The 20,856-nt window shown below is 35.5% G+C and overlaps 1 protein-coding gene across 2 annotated transcripts in view; it reads left to right on the top strand.

Moving 5' to 3' along the window:
* The window catches only part of LOC145979539 (clavesin-1-like), a 126,465-nt gene that overhangs the window by 62,351 nt on the left and 43,258 nt on the right, over window positions 1-20,856 (top strand). For both annotated transcript variants that reach the window (XM_083112505.1, XM_083112506.1), the window contains exons 5-6: window positions 8,786-8,982; window positions 18,982-19,092. In XM_083112505.1, the coding sequence (XP_082968631.1) occupies window positions 8,786-8,982; window positions 18,982-19,092 (308 nt within the window). The remainder of the gene's footprint in view (window positions 1-8,785; window positions 8,983-18,981; window positions 19,093-20,856) is intronic.

Here is a 20,856-nt window from a genome sequence, read left to right as displayed (position 1 = left end):
ATTTTCACACCTGGGGCCACACACACACTATTTCATCCTTCATAGCCACATCCCGACACATGGGTAATTTTGGGGTACACAACACTAACAAAAGGTAATTCACTGCTTCCTTGGTGTAACAAAGGCTTTGGGGGAGTGATGGATGAGTTTTCCTGGCTTTTCTTGCATGGATGGCTGAGAACAACTTGGATATTTGCTGATATCCTATGGATGCTGTTACGGCGTCTGTTCTGCCGACCATGTGGTCTGGATTTCCACTTTGGATGAAGGTTCACAAAAACTCGCTATATTGCTGAAATTTTCACTGGGATCATTAAATGCTGTTTTGGACACAATATCCCACTTGGTCACACACACTTAGGCCAGTGTTTACTATAACTGGACCTTAGATCCGTTTCCCTTATGCATCCTTTGTTGCTGGCACAGCCGGCCATTAACACACTGGATTCTGCCAGCAACTTCACAGGTGACCTGCTCTCAGGTGGGTCTGGAATACAAGTGAGCTTGAATAGAAAGCTCAGAACACAATAGGCCATCTGAAAGTCTGCTCTGTGACGTCACAGCCTTGAAGGCTTCTCATTTGCCAGCTGGAGTCCTCTGAGATCTTTCCTTGTCTGTGGGAGAAGTGCCACTTTCTCCCACCAGATGGCAGAGTTATCAATTGCTTAAAAAGTGCAAACAAAAGTGTTTTTCCACCTTTTCTCGCTTCATTATGCCAGATAATTGCAAATGAATTTACTTTTAGTAAATTAGGCATTATTTTACCTATGGGTAAGTGTTATCTTTGATTTTCAATAAAGGATAAAATATGTAATAAACGTGTGATTTGGAGCACATGGTTTTTGTTATTCAAGATGGCTACTGTCAGCCTAAAAATTGTTGATTCTTTATAAATACGGCACTTCTACCCCTCCCATGAGTGTAACAACTGGTTGGTAAACATTACCCATGATTGTAATTGGGAGGAGGGTATAAGTCTCTGGGAAAATAGCTCTCACAAGCTTTCTCTGATGCTAACCTGATGGCCCTTGTACTTAGGTTGGTCTGTGGTTATTTGTTGTGTGGGCATGTATGTCCAATGGTGATTGGTCATACAACCTAACTGAGACTTGTCGGCTCTCCTCAACATAAGTTGTGATTCGAATAATGCACGAGGATAAGTATAAAGGTTGTAAAATATGACATCTTGCAGTGAAACCGCCAGTGGCAAAAGTCCAGAGAAGTGCTGCATCGGCTTGTATATTATTTTCGGCAGAGATCACAACACCAGCATAAGCAGCAACAGCAGATCCTAATGTTTTCACTATCTCAACCTTCTCGCAGAATATTTGAACACTTTCTTCGCAATCATTTTGAATACGATGTTCATACCGATGAAATGCAATTCATCAAAATTAACTCAAGGATCATCTAAACTCCGATACTAATATTGCATAAACCTGAGTAAAAATGTGATGGAGATGTGGATTGCAGACGTTCGATTCCTTTCTTAATATCGTTACTGTCTCTATACCTTTTCCGCGCTTAGAAGGGACTGCACTGTAAACACAAGGGCAAAAGTATTACTCCGCCAGGCTTCAGCGATTGGATGATCGTAAAGCTTCTGCTGCTTCCACCACGTGTGAGAGAAAGTTGGCGCGAAAGCAATGTTACAAGTTACGAGAGATTAAATAAAAAGGAAAACTATAACTATTCACAAGATAAGCTGAACTTCTGTACTTAAGAATTTAATTTGAAGATATAAAAGTGTTTTACTTGCCTAAGCAGAGTCAGATAGAAATTCGATTCCTTCCATAGATTCCTCCCCTTCACTGTTGGTGCCGCCGCTACTGCTATCAGCTGGATTGATAACAAGTCGGTCAACAACCGTGTCGCACATGTAATCTGATTCCCAGAAGCTTTCCTCTTCTTTCTCCAATATGCAATACAATAAGGCGTCTGCCTTTGCCGGTCGGGTTTCTTAGCCCTGTGGTTAATCCTGAGAGGAAAGCCTGTTTTTTTAGATTTTATGGCAGAATCTACCCACACCTTAGAAACAGTATGACCTTCATTCACCCACGTTTCATCAAGGAAATACAACTTTCGCCCCTCCTGCCTGTATTCGCGTATTTTCCTCAGGTAGTTCCGGCGCCACAACAATATGTCTTCTCGGTTAACAATAATATTTATTCTGTTGCGTTGCACAAACTCGAAGCTGATTTCTTTCAGAAGTGTGTGGAAACTTGTTTTCTTAAGGTTCGGCAGATCCGGATCACTATTCACACTCACCAACACTTTATTTATTGTTGGCGCTTCGTTCCTCTCCAAAAAGTGATGAACCTTAAGACGGATCCTCGCAAACTCATCGCACTGAACTTGTAACACAGGCTTTTGACGTTGACGCTTTTTCCCTGGTGTTGTTAAAATGCCCTCATTTAGAACCTCGCTGCGCGCAGATTTTACACTCTTAACAGAGACACCAGTAAACTCAGATGTCAATTTCATCACGTCCTGGGTAACCATAGTTGGATATTTCTCGCAAAACTTTGCGAACACATTCAATACAATTTGTTTCTCTGCGCTTTTCAACGGTTTCCCGCTGCAGTGTTTAACGTAGCCAAAGCAAACATCCATCTCGCACAAATTGAAATTCCCTCCCGCCTGCCCAGCCTTTACGCATGCGTGTTGTACCCAGAGTAAAAATTGTCACGTCTTGTGTATTTATGCCAACCTGGAGTTCATTTACATACTAAATATTGGTTATGATAATTCTAGAGTACGATAATTACAATTGTGTTGAAGGATTGTTCTATTCTTGCAAGTTAGAAAGTGGACTATATTTTGTTGCGCGTGGCAGGGTCTGTTGTTCAAGCAGGCTCGACGAGAAGTGTTGCCAATCCGCCTATTCTTCTGCTAAAATTAGCTGTTTTGAACTTTTTGGTCCTGCATTGGTGACAATAATGGCTTTCAGATATTTGCACAGTAGTATCATACTTATTTGACTTCATTCAAAAATAGACACGGAAGTGACCTATTTTTCGTTTGTTTATTTATTTTCTTTAACAGCAGTATTAATCCTTGTGGTATTGTTGCAGATGTTCCTATTCGAACGTTCTCTACGACGCTGTTTCTAAATATGATGCTAGATTTTAAAAATTTTGAAAAATGGAAGAAATAAAGTGGCTGAAGTTCCATTTCGTTGGTAATTTTCGATTCGTCACACCTCTTACGATTTTTGAGTAAATTAGACGAAATTCTGCACATATATTCTCTACGTCCATTGCAAGACAGGACTTCATTTTTTGATAGCATAGAAAAAGAAAATCGCGGATCCTCGATATTGGATTTTTTTTTTTCAAATTCTCTTACAATTTTTGTCCAATTTGCGTGAAATTTGGAAAACTCTAAAAATGTATGCAAAACAACTCTAGTTATGTGAATATGTTTATACTACATATATATATATATATTTAATAAACCTACGGATATACAAAGGTAACACTCGGAAAGAACTGGCCATTCAAAAAATGGCTTTTCTTGTGAGGGAAGTGAGGAGGAAAATTTGTATTCTTTATTCTATGAAAACTAGCAACAAATAGGGTATGACATGTCCACATTGTGATTATAGTGATTATCCATAAAAAGCAGAGTTGTGAGAATTCGCTTTTCGCTATATTGTGCAGTAATTGGTTGGCAACACTGTATTCATACACTTGCATTTGTTTACAGTACAGTTCCTTCTAAGTCATAAAAATAATTTCTACAATATAATGTAGAACACTACACACTGTGAGAATTCGCTTTTCGCTATATTCTGCAGTTATTGGTTGGCAACACTGTATTCATACACGTGCATTTGTTTACCGTACAGTTCCTTCTAAGCGCGGATCCAGTATAGTTTGTATATTTTCTCACATTTCATTGCGTTGTTTATTATTATCCAATAATACCCTGGCATATTTTTACACTGTTATGTAGTAACAGTAAAAGCGCCGTATTGAAAACAGAGATGTTGGCTTCGGGATTTCTGTAAATCCGTTTCCTCGTGTCGGTATTACCATTTTTAAGGGAGTGCACTAGTACATCTTCTTTTACGAGGTCTGGTCCGGCCCGAAGTCCCAAGTTCGATACGCGGTGAAGGCACATAGTGGTTCGAATCCCACTTTAACCTGTAGCTCCTGTCGCTTATTAACATTTCTGTGCTAAATATGAATTAAAGCAATAACTCAAACTAAAAATTCAAACCGAGTTCGACACATAACCTGCTACTTCTTCCTGTCATAATTTGACCTCCCAGGATCTTTTTCCGTGCGGTTGGATTTTCGAACGTCTTCTGCAAGTACAGGGATAGAGACTTGAGGTATTTGATGTCTGGCTGCTGTAGTGACGGAAAAAAATCTTCAGCATAGCTTGCAACTTCAAATCGTCCAACAGCCGGTTCTATCACCTGTTATCAAGTTACATGCAATGTTGGTAATTCGTGATTACACAGCCTTGCTTTTAAAGAAAAAAATTGGATTATTTAAAATCAATAGGTGATTTTGGAAGTATTTAAATACTGACCACACAAGCGAAATTCTTTTCATCCCATCACGTCAGGATATTTCTCAATTTCACAATAAAAATTCTCATATTCGTCATTCCATTACGCTTATTACAGAGCGAAATAGAATAGTTTTAAAGAAGGGAAATTTTGGTTGTTTACAAGCCAATACGTGATTCTGGAATTTTTTGAGTTGTGTTTGTTGTTTTAAGTCCACTTTATGCTCAGCATGGATAATCGGGACTGGGCATACAGTATGTGCCTCCACCGGGTACCGTACTCGGGACCCCTTGATTACAAAGCGACGACGCTACGAATGCGCCATCGGGGAGACCCGTGGAAGTATTTTGAGTGCTGATGACGGATGTGACATAAAATTCCTCCAATAATGTCAGGAGTTTTCCATAGATAGGGATTTGTCTCCACTTCATTTAGTTCAATCAACCCAACCTATTATTAGATTAAGTTCTTGACATTTTCTGAAGGAAATTTTATGAGGAAGTTGGAGAATAAAACTTACTTTATCAAAGTTTACAATTTTCATGCCAATGTGTGTTATGAAGATGGAAGGTGGATTAATTGCCTACTCTTATATGTGCATTTATAGTTCAAAATTGGAGGATTTGTATTGTAGAAAACCAATATTGTATCACTTTCTAAACAGAGCTATCTATTGAAGAAATAATAGAACTACACATTTTATTATGAAATTTAGGCACTTAATATATTGACTTTTTTCTGAAAAATTACACGTGTTTGGTAAAAGTGAATTTCATTTTTGGAATGAGGATGCTGAAATGATTCAGTAACAACAGTCATCCGTGAGTCATCCAAACCCTTGCCGACCGGTAATATTATATTTTGACTACATCTAGTTCACTGTCCGTTTTTTTACAAGAAATCAAGCACAATTTAGAGATCTCTATTCTTAATGGCAAAATATAATTTAATATTAAAGGGAAACAAATTATAAGTAATAATATGCAAAATATTAAAATTTATTCGGATATAAACATGAGATGTTAGGAGCCATTCCGCCATTTATAAATCCGTTTTCGGAAGTGGTCATGGTCCTTTTGGTCTGATTTTTTAATGTTATTCAGCAATGATGTCTGAGCCAGAAATTTTTTAAAATGCTGCTGAAGCAATTTGCCCAGGTTGAATAGATAATTCCTTCAGTTTGCCTGGACTACAAAGGAAACGAATTTACAAAACAGTGTTCAGATGGAAGCACAGACACATAAAAATTCATGGTGAAGGTATTGATTAACGAACAGGTTGAATTAATTAAAACATTGACCATTTAATTCATTCTAATACACCACAATAATAAATAAATTATACAAGAGAGAGACAGAAATTAAAACCTTAAAAGTCCGATGTAAATTATATGACAAACTGTATACTGATCAAATCTAAATCAGATATCAACAGTCATTTACAAAACGACGTCATGTGTGAAACACTGATCAAGTGAGCTTCACAATATATTTCCATCACTTTGAAAGATGGAACCACCTTCACACACTTTCGAGTGAATAGCAGTATTTTTTGCCTTCTGGAATCGTAAAAAGTATAGAAATTTTCTGGCAAATAAAATTTCTTTATCTCTGTGTGTGATTACCACGCCAGCAAGTTTACGAATAGAGGGAGATATAAGACAGTGGCTTCAAGACGCAGGCAGATGTGTGACCTTTGCAATGGGTCAAAAGTGGCTGCACGTGAATCCCAAATATTCTTCTTCCTAAGATACTATAGAAGCACTTAATGAAAACTTGAAAATACAGTGCATCAGTTTTGGCTCTGGGCCGTTATAGAGCGTAAACAACTTTGAACAACTTTGAACAACTCTTATAACACAGGATAGTATTCGTTGTGCAATATAAATATAATTGTCTACATGGTAAAGATATGTGCGTAAATAAGCGACACGTTACGGAGCGAAAATACGTACATCTGCGCCATGCCACGCCATGTAACGCGATATCTCGCCCCTATAGTAAAAACGAACGCACCATTATAAACTAAAATGCTCTAAACTTATGCAACTCTACATGCAGACATCTAATAGATAGAAAACGAAAAAAAAAAATAGTTTTCATTTGACTGTCCCTCGTAAAAACAAATAAATGAATAAGAGTTGGAGAGAATTTACAATACCTGAAGTATCTTGAATTGCTTTCAAATTCGGCATACTCACTAATTGTAGCCTCCTAATAACAAATCTGCAGTTAAAATTTAGCGATCGCGTCTAGAAATTAAAAAAAAGTCGAAAAAGGTGGGTCCGTGAAGAGAGTAAACATCTTTGATTTATGAAGAAAACAACTATATTTTGCAATGATTACACTGGGGAAAAAGAAAAAGATTTTATTTTGTGGCATAAAGTTTAATAACAGTTTCAGCACACAAAACAGCTGTGATTGCCAATTGTATGATTGGTTCAGTTGAATTGACTCCATTTTAAAAAAAATAAACACACCATGGAAAATGTAGGAGGTAAAATTACTCCAATCTTTTCTAGTTAATATCAAAATTTGATAATGGACTGAAATTCCCATTAAGAAACTTATTAATATATTTTTAAATTGTTGCTAGGCAACTTATGAAGCATTGTTTGTTTGTGGGATAGTCGTGCTAGAGAAAAGCATTGGACGATAAAATTTTGGCCCCCAAGGGAAAATATTACAGTGGGAAAAGCTAATATCATTCATGAACCGCTGATAGATAGGGACAAAATCATCCTTCCGCAACTGCATATAAAACTTGGGTTGATAAAACAGTTTGTCAAGGCCTTACATACAAGTGTTGACTGTTTCAAATATATGTGCCACACTTTTCCAGGACTAAGTATAGAAAAATTGAAGGCAGGAATCTTTGACGGACCACAAATTCGTACACTTGTAAATGATGCCAATTTTACATGTCTTACATCGAATCTGAGGCCTGGCTGAGCTTTGTGTCCGTCGTCGAAAACTTTTGGGGGAATCACAGAGCAGAAAACTACCGCGATATAGTTGGAAATATGTTGAAAAATTTTTGGAAATTGGGTGTGTTTAGAATATGAGTGTGAAAATACATTTTCTACATAGCATGATTGACAGATTCCCTGAGAACCTTGGTGATTTTAGTGAAGAACAGGTAGAAAGGTTCCATCAGGATATAAGGATAATGGAAGAAAGGTACCTGGGACGGTGGAATCGCCAAATGATGGCCGACTACTGGTGGAACTTAAAGAGGGATTGTCCTAAAAAGCAATACAGCAGGAAATCGTATAACAAAACGTTTCACATAGTTTGTTACTTCATTGTGTTCATATTTTCTTAATTATTATGATCATAGGCCTATATAAATTTATTTTTATAATAATTATTGTAATCACAAAAAGAAATATTAAATTGTTGTTGGAAGTTCATTTATATGTATGTCTTATGTTTCCGCCATTTGAATTAGTTGCATTTATTTCATAAATTAGAGCCAATTCAGGAAATATATTATTATATCATTATTCAGAAGCATGAAATCGCCCTAAATTAGCTCTCAAACACTTTACCGCAATTTCACTGTTCCAAAGTGTTATCGTTTCGAAACTATGTTTATGATGACTCTAATTTTAACTATGCTTGCCTAACCTAACCTAACCTAAACTAACCTTACTGTGAATGGTTCGTGGGGAAAATATGTTTTCCACCTTTACGCACATGCAAATCAACGCTCCATGCAAGAGGCCTCACTTACTGCACAACACTTGGGCAACGTTGTGTTATGACTACGTAATAACATAAGGTAGTAAGACAGTTGTGCAGAAAGAAGACGTCTTCATATCAAAGAACATGGTTTCCATGTTAGTGTAAGGAGAATCATAGCGGTAATTGACAAGGTTACTTTGCAATTTCTAGACGTGACGGTCAAATTTGAACTGCAGATTCGTCATTAGGAGGCCAAAATTAGTGCGATGCCGAATTTGAAGGCAATTATCGATACTTCCGGTATTGTAAATTCATACCCAAGAGTGAAATGATAACAAAGCACTGAGCAAGGTAGCGTGTACGAAAATTCTCACTTAAGATCTAAACAAGTAGCTCAAACATTGGAACGTTGTCATGGCAGGAAAACAAGCATATATAATTTACCACACGTTGCGTTTGGTACAGTCGTTCAATGCTGTGTAATTGTTGAAGATTTGTTCAATTACACTGCTTATAAGATTGAGCTACTCTATCTGTAAAGTGATAGAGACAAATGATTTTCATTTTCACATGTCAGGAAACATCGATCCGTCCAGGCACTCGTTCGAAGACCTGGCCAACATGGACGACATCGTAGGGCACCTGTTCCTGGAGGACGAGCAGACGGCAAAGGCTGGAGGAGGAGTGCTCATATTTGTTGGGACAGGATTCAAGTGGCAGGTCGTGAAGTGGATAACACCGCGAAGCATAATTCTCTTCGCAAAGAAGTTTCAGGTAAGTTTCAAGCGAGGAAAGTTGTCACACTGAACAGATCTCGAACTACACATATTTTCCTGAAATTTGAAAAAGATTTGTTAATAAATTTATAGTATAAATGTATGTGTTATTAAAACGTAATTTCAACATAGTAGAAGAGAATATAGCATTCTGCGGACGATCTTGTCCAAGGTCATTTTATACCATAGCCTATTTTGGCCAAAATTAAGCTATATTTTCATATTTTCTGGTGGATTTAGATAATTTGTAGGTGTAGCAAATTGCCTAACCCTACCACAAATTCTAAAACCCTCATACTAAGGCGTTTAACAAGAGCTTAATTTTTGTAATAAATAGCTAGGGTCATGTGACACACTGTTGATTAGTTGTGAGTGTATATAACTTATGCTTCAAACAACTCTACAGCCAGGTGGTTAGTCTTGTGTCAAGGTAGTTTCTTAGGTATGAAAAACTACAGACTACTTGATTACTACTTATTCTTGAGATACTCATATTTGCTCAGACCTAGTACATACTACAAGTATGTTACTTATTATTTACTCTTATTTAAGAGTTTAATTTTATAATATTTGGATCTAAATAATATTAACAATCAAGAGAGTTTAGATAACTGAATTGTTCTGTGACTCTTTTATTCCTTACATCATAAACAAAAGTTTTCTCTGCAAGAAGAATAAGACTACATAAAGTGTTGTCAGGCAGAGGCTCATGGAATTCACATACAATATTGATATTAGTTCTGTCATTGAGTAACACTTGTTTTCTTTTTGATGTGTTAATAACAAACATTAGTCTGTGTGCCTGGAATTCACTAGGAGTGTAGTATACATCTATCTATCCTTCAGTTACTCTGTTGTAAGCAGTGCAAGCCTCATATAATTTAGGAAAGTCATCTTGTTCAATGTCCAGATTACAAGTTTCACGAGGAAAACTCTCATGACGTCAATTTTTAAGAAAAATATTTTTAATCTTGCAATCATCAAATTTTCTAGAATATTTCTCTTGACTGTTCTCTCTCTCCCAGTCTGGAACAAAACAATTACAAAATCTTGCATATCATACTCTATACTGCTGAATTGATTTGTAGCATCAAATTCGTAATGTCCACCAGAGGCTAGTTTTTGAACACATTTGTAAGTGTAAAATCGAATAGGAATTTGTGGATTTTTTAAAATATTTGCTTTGTATTTGAGAGCATATTTAGTTTCATATTCTACTACTGGTATTCTTAGCTCCATAGTCTTGATGATACACTTGGCTATTTCAGGTAAGGTGTTAGGTAATGTTGTACCATCAGGATTTATAGTACTATAATGCATTAGTGCATTATTGTTATTAGCTGCCCTGCGAAAAGTAATTCTCAAACCACCTTTCCATATGATGTCCTTGAAGTCAAGTAGAAACTTAGCAGCAGACGCATGGGAAATAGTACTGTGTGTTTTTTTTGTCAGAATTTTGGTTCCTGATTCAATCCCCCTGCCTGATAATATGTTGCATCTACTTTGGAAAATTTAAGTGATCCTATGGCAGTAGAAGTAATGCCAGGATATCCCTATTCTATCTATCACAGTACCATGTTTTCTAACTTCTACTTGAGAGAACAAGTGTGGTACAAAACTATCTACTAGTTTTATGTTTGCACCAGGGGGAAATGTTTCATTATTTTCATTCTTTACTATTTCAAATTTAATATAAAAGTTAGCCCTGTGAGGATGTACAAAACTGTCACCCACGTACACGTCAAATTCAATTTCACGATTGAATTCATTGAGATTAGCATATGTACGAAGATTGGGAGGAAAATATTGTAATTCATAACTTTAAATATGCTTCATGTTAACGGTTCTTTCATATATTAATTTCTATGATTGCTGTTGTGGAAGCACCAGTAAAATCTACTACTTCACCTTTTTTATTGGTTCACCATCTCTATGTGGTCTATACGATTTTGAGATACTGGAAAATAGATAGGTGAGGAGGGTGTGTAGATAATAAGTTCCATGAACTCAGAATTTGGTTTGAAATTTGCTATTATTCCAGTTTGTTTGTGACTATCTTTGTTGCCATCAGAATTGGTAATATTTCCTTTTGCCACATTACAATGGATGTTCAATTTATCTATGGCCAAGAATTTATGAATATTTCCACCTATGTGTTTGATACCAGGTTCAAGTTTTAAATTATTCTCAAAACCTAGTAGGTTACCAAGTGTACCTAGATCAACTGATTCAGTTGCAAAAACTAATTCTACTCTGTGTGTAACAGAATTTTGTGATAGTAACACTCCTCTAGGCAGATGAGCTTGTAATGTTGATAGATTATACTGACCAGGAGTAATACTATTTTTTTTCATTTTCTACTGCAGCTCTATTATTTTGTTGTGTGATATTAGGAATAAGATACAAATTATAGAAAGCACTTAGAGCTATGGATTTATAATAGATAATATAATTGTGTAAGCTACGTTTTAGTGCTGAAGTCTCACTAGTTAGATGGAATACTCGCATGATGCATCGCAGGTGCCACAATGCCTTCTGGTAATTTTTGATTGTTGGTTTATTTATTTGAGATAAGAAGGCCAGCATAGAAACACATAGGTGGCCACAATTTACATCCTCAAAACTCGGGATACGCTCGTCACTGTAATAAGGATTAGAAGTATTAAGATAACGAACTAAGCCTGATAGTGGTATTCCACCAAACGAATCAAAAACAAAAGCTATGTAAGGTTGTTTGTAATAATAGATCCAGTGAGTGCCTTGATTTTTTGAAACTATACAAATTGACTACTAAACAATCTATTTTATATGGTTACTTGAAGAGTAAGGAATCTGACATGAAACATCTCTGAAGTGTTTAATTTTCAGTAACTTAATCATATTTTCAATATCATAGTTGGATAATGGTTCTTTTTTTATATATTTTCTCAAAGCATTAATACTCTTGCATTTCTTCTCCATTGCCAGATTATGACGTTTTTGCTCATCTGGTTCAGCTTTGTTCTGCTTTGCGTGAATAATTGTTCTTGCTATAGCTGCACTACCTTCTGCTAGACTCCCCACAGCATCCAGAGCTGCTAAAATAAATGAAATACTAAATATGAATCCACCAGTGTGTTCCTTGTTTCTAGAACTCTGCAATCTTTTCAAGTGAGGTGTACTAAGTGCTAATTTTATTCCATGACCTCTACTCAAACAAGATTTTTCTTCTCCTGTTGTTTTTTAGGAAGGAGATTGTCTAAGGATCCTAGAGATTTTAGATCTGAATAAGGTACTTGGTATACAATACCTTTAGGTTTCATGAAAATGTTTGTACCTAGTGCTGCTATTTTTTACCTAATGAAGCATCTTTGATGATTAGTCTTCCAAATGCTACTTGTTCCAATTTTTCATCAGCCTTATGACGAACACTAAGTTCAATGTGAGTATTGTAGGCAAGGTCATAGTCTTTACAAGCTGCATCCAAAGTATTAATTCCTTTGGCTCCTTTCTCCAGTCTTTGTTCTAATTTAGTCCCCGGGCCACAGTATTGGTAACCAGGTAAGTGCATTTCGAACTGAAGTTGGTTAATAATGTCATTAACTAAACACTGACACTTCAAGAATTTGGGAGGTAGAGCATTAATAATTTTAATGAAGTATCCTATGGTTTTACTGTTATTTTCAATAAAATTGGCCAGTTTAGTACTAATCATATCTACAATGCCTATTTTTTCATTAAATACATTTTTATTGCCAGCATTTTCTTCTCCTGCTATGATTAACAATCTATGTATGAGTTTTCTCACATCATCGACCCACATTCATCCATAGTGTAGTATTTATGGCCCCCACTTATAGCTCTTTCTATAAAAAGAAACACGACCACATCTGAAATTAACTACATCTCAAATTTTGTTTTATGCAACATAGCTGACCAAGCTAAACCTGGTACACTGTGCAAATGTGCACGGTCCAATTTATAAATATCCATTGACAATTTTCTAAGAGCTTGAAATATGTTAGCGAGAATTGTCACATCTAAATTTATTTAAGCATCATGGTAATCTCCCAGTGTCATACATTCTAATTTCTTCCACATTAATTGTGCATGATTGTAATCTTTATCTGTAATATTCTTTTCTCTGAGTTGGCTGTAGAACTTCTTGAAAGGAGGAAGAGTTTCATTATTAAACTTAGTATGGTCAGTCATATATTTATATATATAGACCAATTTTTTTTCTAATATGTTCTATGCCCAAGCCAGGAAAACTATTAGTTGTAATTTTGAACTGTTCGTCAGATAATTTGTTGGCAAGAGCATCCAAGAAAGCATAGATAGATATCATAGAGTCTAGAAATCTCATCTTAATAGTACCATCACCAGGAATCTTCACTGTTTTACTAAGACTAATGTATCTTTCTTGATTTTATGTTCTCTTGTGAATTTGTCATGATGATGAATTTTCTTATTTTCATTTGTAAAATAAGAATTGCACTTTCTGCAAATCTCAGTAGCATCATATAATTGTTCTTCATCAGCAGAAAATGGTACTCTTCGTTATGACACAGATAATACTTTACCAATTTTTGTTACTTCTTCTTTTCTTTTTTGGAAAAAAATATTTGACATCATTAGGTCCTCTGTATACATAAGGGTCATTAGATTTTAACACAGAACTATATAACCATAACTACATACCTCATGGAGTTCATAAGGTGTAGTAGAAGATATTTCACCATCAGGGCCTGAATAGTTGAATGGTTTGAGTAATTCCTCAAAATCTGCTAATATTATAGCTGGATGCTCCAACAGGGCCTTGTATTGTTCGAATTTCTCAACTTCTTTTGGTTTGGGCATAATCATACGTACAGGCTTGTTCTCACCACAATATTCCTTGTGGTCTTTAAGTTTCTGGATAGCATCATAGTTCAGATTATCAAATATGGACAAACACCTACGACAAATTTTGTCTGTATGTGCCGATGATTTTGACACGATCACCTCTTGTGAAACACGGCGTAGAGGTTTGTTTGGAGAACGTTCTAATACGTTCTAATATGCACCAATATCATAGAGTTTTGCTTCGGTTAGAATCCGTCGATTTTGCTTAGGTGTTTTAAAATTTAGCGATCCAGTTTCTCGTAATTTAAGGACAAGATGTCTAACCGTATCTCTGTGTGGAGTTGAAACGCATGGTAATTTCTGTACAAATTGCCTACACACGTCTCGACACGAGTCTGTTTTCACGTACGTGTCATACATAAAAAATCTTTGTTCTAACGTGAACCTTGCGGCTGGCATTCCAATCGTCTCACTGACACAGCACACGTACACACTGCAATAACACAAACAAGTAACTGCAAGTAACCAAGAATAACACTCTTGCGCACAGTACAAAATTAACACGCTCTTGGTTTACATTGCTCGCCACTATATTCATCTAGTCGTGAAAGGAACAAAAAAACTCGAGCTCGGATATTTCGGATTGCAAGGAAGCTCACGAAAACCATTCACTTTTAACGGTTTCGTCTGCAGCGTAATCTTTATACAGTGTTGCACATTCGAAACCTCCAAACGATTCCCATTGCCACAAAACTCTTTCAAGGATATAAACTTAAGCAGGACATTACTGGTCAAAACTATGATTAAAATGCTTTATTATCTATGACTCTTAACATCGTTTCTATAGCGTATTTATTTGTGTATATAAGAGCAGAACTTGGATGAATTACAGAATAACTTTTGCGTGTTATAACACAGGTTAGTGCTCGTTTTGCAATATTTATATAAATGTCTGCATATGTCTATAAAAATAAGCGGGCATTACAGGCCGCAAATGTCTGCATCTTCGTCAGGGCCGCCCGCCACGCTTCTCCCGATCTCTCGGCTGAAGATCAAAATGGACGCACGGTATATCACTCAAATATAGAGGCTGAACCTTGGAACAATGGTGATGTATATGATGTGTTTCATCAGGTTTCTCATAACCAGAGGATAGAGTAGTATGAAACTTGATAGATTTATTTTTAATTTCCTTTTTTCAGGAGTACTATTATTGAAGATTTTATGTTCTTCAAAAAACTGTTGATATCACAATGTGGCTCTGATTCAAAGGAGAAATCACTAAGACGTCCACCAAAAGCTGTTGCTCTAGGTGTAGTAAAAATCTACTTTGTTTTGGTTTAGGACCATCAGTTGGATCTATATGTGTTTGTCGTTTTCTATTATTAGTCTGGCTGGTTTATGGTTGAGATTTACAACTCATCTTCTTATGTCTGCTAATATGAGGTATGCTAATAAGATTTCCACAATAGAGGCAGAGTTGAGTTGGAAATTTATGATTTTTGACTTGGCCAGCGCATATTGCCAAATGTTTTGACAAATTTGTCTTAGATACAAATTTACTACAAATGTGGCACTCAGTTTTACAAGTAGGATTAACCATTGTTTTATTTGGTATTTATATATAAATTTTCCTGATATATCACAACTTTAGAGGGTGTCAATATTTCAATCTCACTTAGAGTTAATATATTTAGCACAATTACGTTTTAAAAAATTAAATTGAAACTAATCTTTGCTTAAGTGTATCAAGAATAGTAAATTATTTTGGGTTATTTATATAGATTTTGTTGGAGACACAAGTCAATGCTGAAGTGTAGCAAAAAGAGTAAACTATTTTTGGTATTATTATTCATATATATATATATATATATATATATATATATATATAGAGAGAGAGAGAGAGAGAGAGAGAGAGAGAGAGAGACCATACTTACGGATCTTGGCGATATTTGAGCTTTAGAGCTTCTACAGTAACTGAAATTTTGTATACAAGCTCTTCAAGCATTCTGAACACACTATATTTAACAAGAATAGTGTATAATAGATTTCTAGACCACTCAAAATACTGAGGTATTTCAAATAAAACAAATTAGAAACTCCTCTAAATTACTAATACGAAAATTCTAAAGAAAAACTTACTTAAGCCAATAATTTTAACAAATTCTGTATGGTGACGGGATTTACATAGCTTAAACAATAAAAATTGTCCACCCTAGATGGAATTTTAGATGTATCTGTGTATGTCAATATTTTCTTCACAATACATTCTTGTAGCTTGCAACATGTTGATTAATAGGCAAAAAATGTGAGCTCTTATGAGCTCTCAATTGTTCAGAAGTTATAAGCAGTATAAGTCAATTTTTGGCAGGTGGGCCAAAATGATTCTCAGACAACAACTAGTGAAAATGTCATATATGGATAGTTCACCATACATCCTTGTAGTTAAGCTTTTGCCAGATTTCGGCCATTTTGCTCTATCTCTTATCATTTTCGAGATATGGACCACCAACTTAATTTTTGGCAGGTGGGCCAAAGTGGCTACATCACTTAAATTTGGTCAGTTGAGCAAATCTAAAAAAAATGTTTTTATATCATTTTCATCAAATAAATACTTTAATAGTTTACACAATATCCTTATCAGGCATATCTGTTAACATGTTATAGTTATGTAGAAACTACTAATACCAAATATATTACTTATTATAGACTCTTATTTAAAAGTTCAATTTTATATTTGGATCTAAATAATGTTCTACTGTGTGAAAATATTCTAAATCCTGAATCTCTCAGTTAGAATTAACAGTAAAATTTATATAGTTGCTTAACAGTAACATTTACTGTACAACACTTGGTGTGTTCTTTTTGGGTGAAAATATTCTACGTCCATAGTCTCTCAGTTAGAATTAACAGTAAAATTATATACAATACTTAGAGTGTTCTACTAAATGAAAATATTCAAAGTCCCAGAGTCTCTCAGTTAGAGGTGACAGAAAAAGAACGACACTTGTTGTATTTTCTGGGTGAAAATATTCTAAGTCTCTCAGTTAGAGAAAACAGAAAGCAAGATAAAAATATACAAAGTCCCGTTGGATTGTATTTTTACAAGCTAACCTTTATAAGTAAGTTGCTTAACAGTAAATTTTATTGTTTAACAACTTCTTTATAAAGGAAGACTTGTAAAAATACTTTCCAACGGGACTTTGTATATTTTATATATATTGGGTTGTGACTGTGAAGATAATAAACAATAATTTTCAAATATAAATGAGTTAACCTAGGTCAGGCACTAACTTAAACTCAGGAAACATTCTCAAACAAGTCTATCCACCTGGCAGTATAGTTGTTTAAAGCATAAGTTAAATACACTCACAACTAATCAACAGAGTGTCACATGAACCTAGGAGTAGAATTCCCAAGCTAGATATTAAAAAAATTAAGCTCTTGTTAATCACTTTAGTACGAGGGTTTTAGAATTTGTAGTAGGGTTAGACAATTTGCTACACCTACAAGTTAGCTAAATCCACCAGAAAATATGAAAATATAGATTAATTTTGGCTAAAATAGGCTATTGGTATTTAATGACCTTCAACAAGGTCGTCCGCAGAATGCCCTATCCTCTTCTACTCAACACCACCATCTTGGACAAGGTATTGTTAAAAAAACACGTTTAAAGATAAAATAAATTTATAAAATAACACATTCTGCGTTATATTTCAGTTCCATTCAGATAATCAGATTATTCACCTATTCAAAATATTTACACAAAGCTTTTGAAAAATGTTTTATTTTAGCACAGTTTTGATGCGTTACGTGGAAATGACAATTTAACTCTATTTAATAAAATTGGAATTTATAACGAGAGTTTCTTCCCAGAACTAGAAAAGAAGTAGAAAATTAAGTGACTGGTTCATTGGCCGAACTTGTAGCTACAAATCTCAAATGTAGTGAATAGTGAGAGTAGTATTGAAATATTAATCTTTTAGAATCATTGCAACCATTTTTCTTGTCGTGCTTACGCACTCGAGAGAAATATCAGAATTACTTGTAAGCGGTAAATTCATACATTTATGTAATTGTGTGTACATTAGGTATGTACAAACACGCGCGCGAGCACACAAACACACAAACAACGCAATTTGTTAAATTGCAAAAGGTGAATTCTGTTTTATGCGGAATTTCCCTGACCGGGGGCGAGGAAAGGCAAGAAAAATTCCTCCGCACTTATGTGGACCAATCAACGCTTCCTGGCTGGCAGGCTCGAATTCGCCCGACGCTTTCACTACGTTGTGCTCAAGAGTGTCCCTGGACCGACACCTCAAACCCGAGAGTCCGACGACGCTCTTCACTGCGACACCGGTACCTGGCGGGCTTGAAAGTGGCTCCTGCTTTTGTCACTCTGTCTGTCTCGCACTGTTCCCAATACTCAAAGTAGGAACATTTTATTCAGATTGGCATGTGCCACCCGTTTCTTGGGCCTAGAGTTTTTCACTCTCTACTTACGGGTTTCCTCATCTCCATCAGGAGGACGAACTCGGCAGTGAGCAAATAATTTCATCATGCTTAATTGAGTCAGTGTACTGAGTGGAGAGACGATGTATTTAGATGATTATAGAAGTTCGTTCAAACTACCTGATCAAGATGCGTGTGAGAGAGACAGAGAGAGAGAGAGAGAGAGAGAGAGAGAGCTGCATGTCCAACATAATTTGGTGCTAACCAGAAAAGAAATAACATGGATAGTTGGAATAGGAATTTTTGCTACATAAATCTATCCCATGCACTTTGTAGAAATAATATTTCGGACCTTTTTTCCTTTTTCATATTTTATTGATACAAAATTGTTATTCTAATAGAATTTTGATTTAAAAAATGCAGGAAAAGTCAAATTACATGGAGAGTGGGAAAAGCAATTTGAACACACTCTGGGCGTTGTTGGATGTTATGTAGAACAGTAACTATATTAATACATATTCCCTCTTCGTTATCTAACGATTCGCAATGGCCGTACATTCAACGGTGGTTCGTTTTCCACTGTAAACAATTCGTTTCATCCAAATTGTATGTATGTGTGTTTATATAGTACATATACAAATATAAAAATTTTGCGATTACACATACATTCATAAGATTTACTACATGATGAAGATGAAATAAACGTATTTCGCATTTCCAGATCCTTCCATTGCACAAGCAGCACACCCACTGCATCGACATCACGCCTCTCCTGAGGGCTCCCATCGCCATCACCTACAGGCTGGTTAAGAATTTGGAGATAGGGAGCAATGTAAGTACAAAACTAAATTTCCAACTATATTGTTATTTTAAGCTTTAATTTATATTAAAAACACACGATATGTCCAAAAAATAACATTACATTACTACGACATTTCGGCAACAAACTTAAATATGAAGCAGGAAACGTGCAACAAAATTTGAAGTCATTAAACTACCTACAGTCAATGATATTGTTATTAACATTTTACTGATTATTTTGGAACACATAGTTTGCCATTGATAGCTAGCAATTTCTTAGGAGTATTTCCCATAGTCAAGCAACTCCAAGCAAATGGTTGCACATAATGTCCTTGTTGTAAGTCACAGGAGAAAAAAGGAGGATACAGACACTTGTGTCTCCTTCAATTCTTTCATTATTTTCTCTCCTCTCCTTAGCAAAAAAGTTCCTCCTCCCCATCAACCATATTTCTTAACTTCTAGATAGCACCAAAATTGAGTTTACTATGCATCTTTGTTGAGGGAGTGAATATTTAGTCGCAAACATTTAAACATCATCATATGAATTAATACATGTAAATGCAGTGTTTTAAAAATATTTTAATATTATTGCTGTTAATTACTTAAATATTAAAACAATATATTTAAAAGAAATTCCGTAATATGAATATTACAAAAAATATATTTCTATTTCTTCTTCATTCAAATTTTTAATTGGTTCCTTAACACATAAGATTTACAAAATATGAATGACAAGTATGCACCTGGTACTGGTACAAATGCACCTGGTACTAGTCTGGTCCAATATATTTTTCTTTAAATCCCTTTATATTAGGAGAAACCAAGTCACACCCACCTCCCTTTCCAGTCGGCTGCGAATTTACCTAAAACAGTCCACAAGAACAGTCCTAGCGACTTTTCCGGCCCTTCCCCACACGCTTTTTTCTTTCATAAAAATTGCACTCCTAGAATGGAGGCATCCCCTCCGAATGAGCTCTATGACCATGTAAGGGGCTTACCACTTTCATTTCTTAAAACATGAGTTCAAAGTTAGAAATTTTCGAACACGAGTCCTGGTCGAGCCTGCACTTTTCGTTCAAATTTTCTACGTAGTACATCTACTGTGTGTGCCTAATCTACAATGAGTTCAACTGTATGCAGAATGTCATGAAAGAGTCACAAAATGCATATTCATTTTTGAACCATACATGAAGCCAGTGGTTAAGTGGGTCGAACTCTTGTGCAGGCATCTTCTTTTTGTTCTTCTTTTCTAGAAGAACGTTACTCGCCACTGCTGCTACTCATCTTCCCTTCCCCTGCCTTGCTATCACTTGATGATCAAAATCTTGACTGGAGCCGGAGTAGCTGTTCAGGTTACATCTTTGCTTTGCACTCGGCTCGAGCTACCTGACACAAAACGTAGTCTTTATTCAGATACGTCACATGTGATCTTCATTCGCATTTCCAGAAAATTATCTTCTATTTTGGTCATTGTCATATCGTTCTAGTGACGAATGTTAAATGGATAATTTACTAGGATCTCTAGTTCTGCGGAAGAGATACTTTCCTTAGAAATACATACATTTTTTTAATCTTACTGAGTTTCCTTATTTCTGTAGATTATTTTCTTAACATTTTTTATAATCTCACTGGGTCCTTCTTATTTCTGTAGATAATTTATTTACATATATGTTTTTTTAATCTCACTGGGTCCTTCTTATTTCTGTAGATACTTTTCATTACATATATATTCTTTAAATCTTACTGCGTCCTTATTTCTGTAGATACTTCTTTATTAGTATCACTGCGTCCTTCT

The sequence above is a fragment of the Lepisma saccharinum genome, chromosome 26 (assembly GCF_977018435.1).
Source record: "Lepisma saccharinum chromosome 26, izLepSacc3.1, whole genome shotgun sequence".
Classification (NCBI taxonomy): domain Eukaryota; kingdom Metazoa; phylum Arthropoda; class Insecta; order Zygentoma; family Lepismatidae; genus Lepisma; species Lepisma saccharinum.
This window is presented reverse-complemented; position numbering and strand designations above follow the sequence as displayed.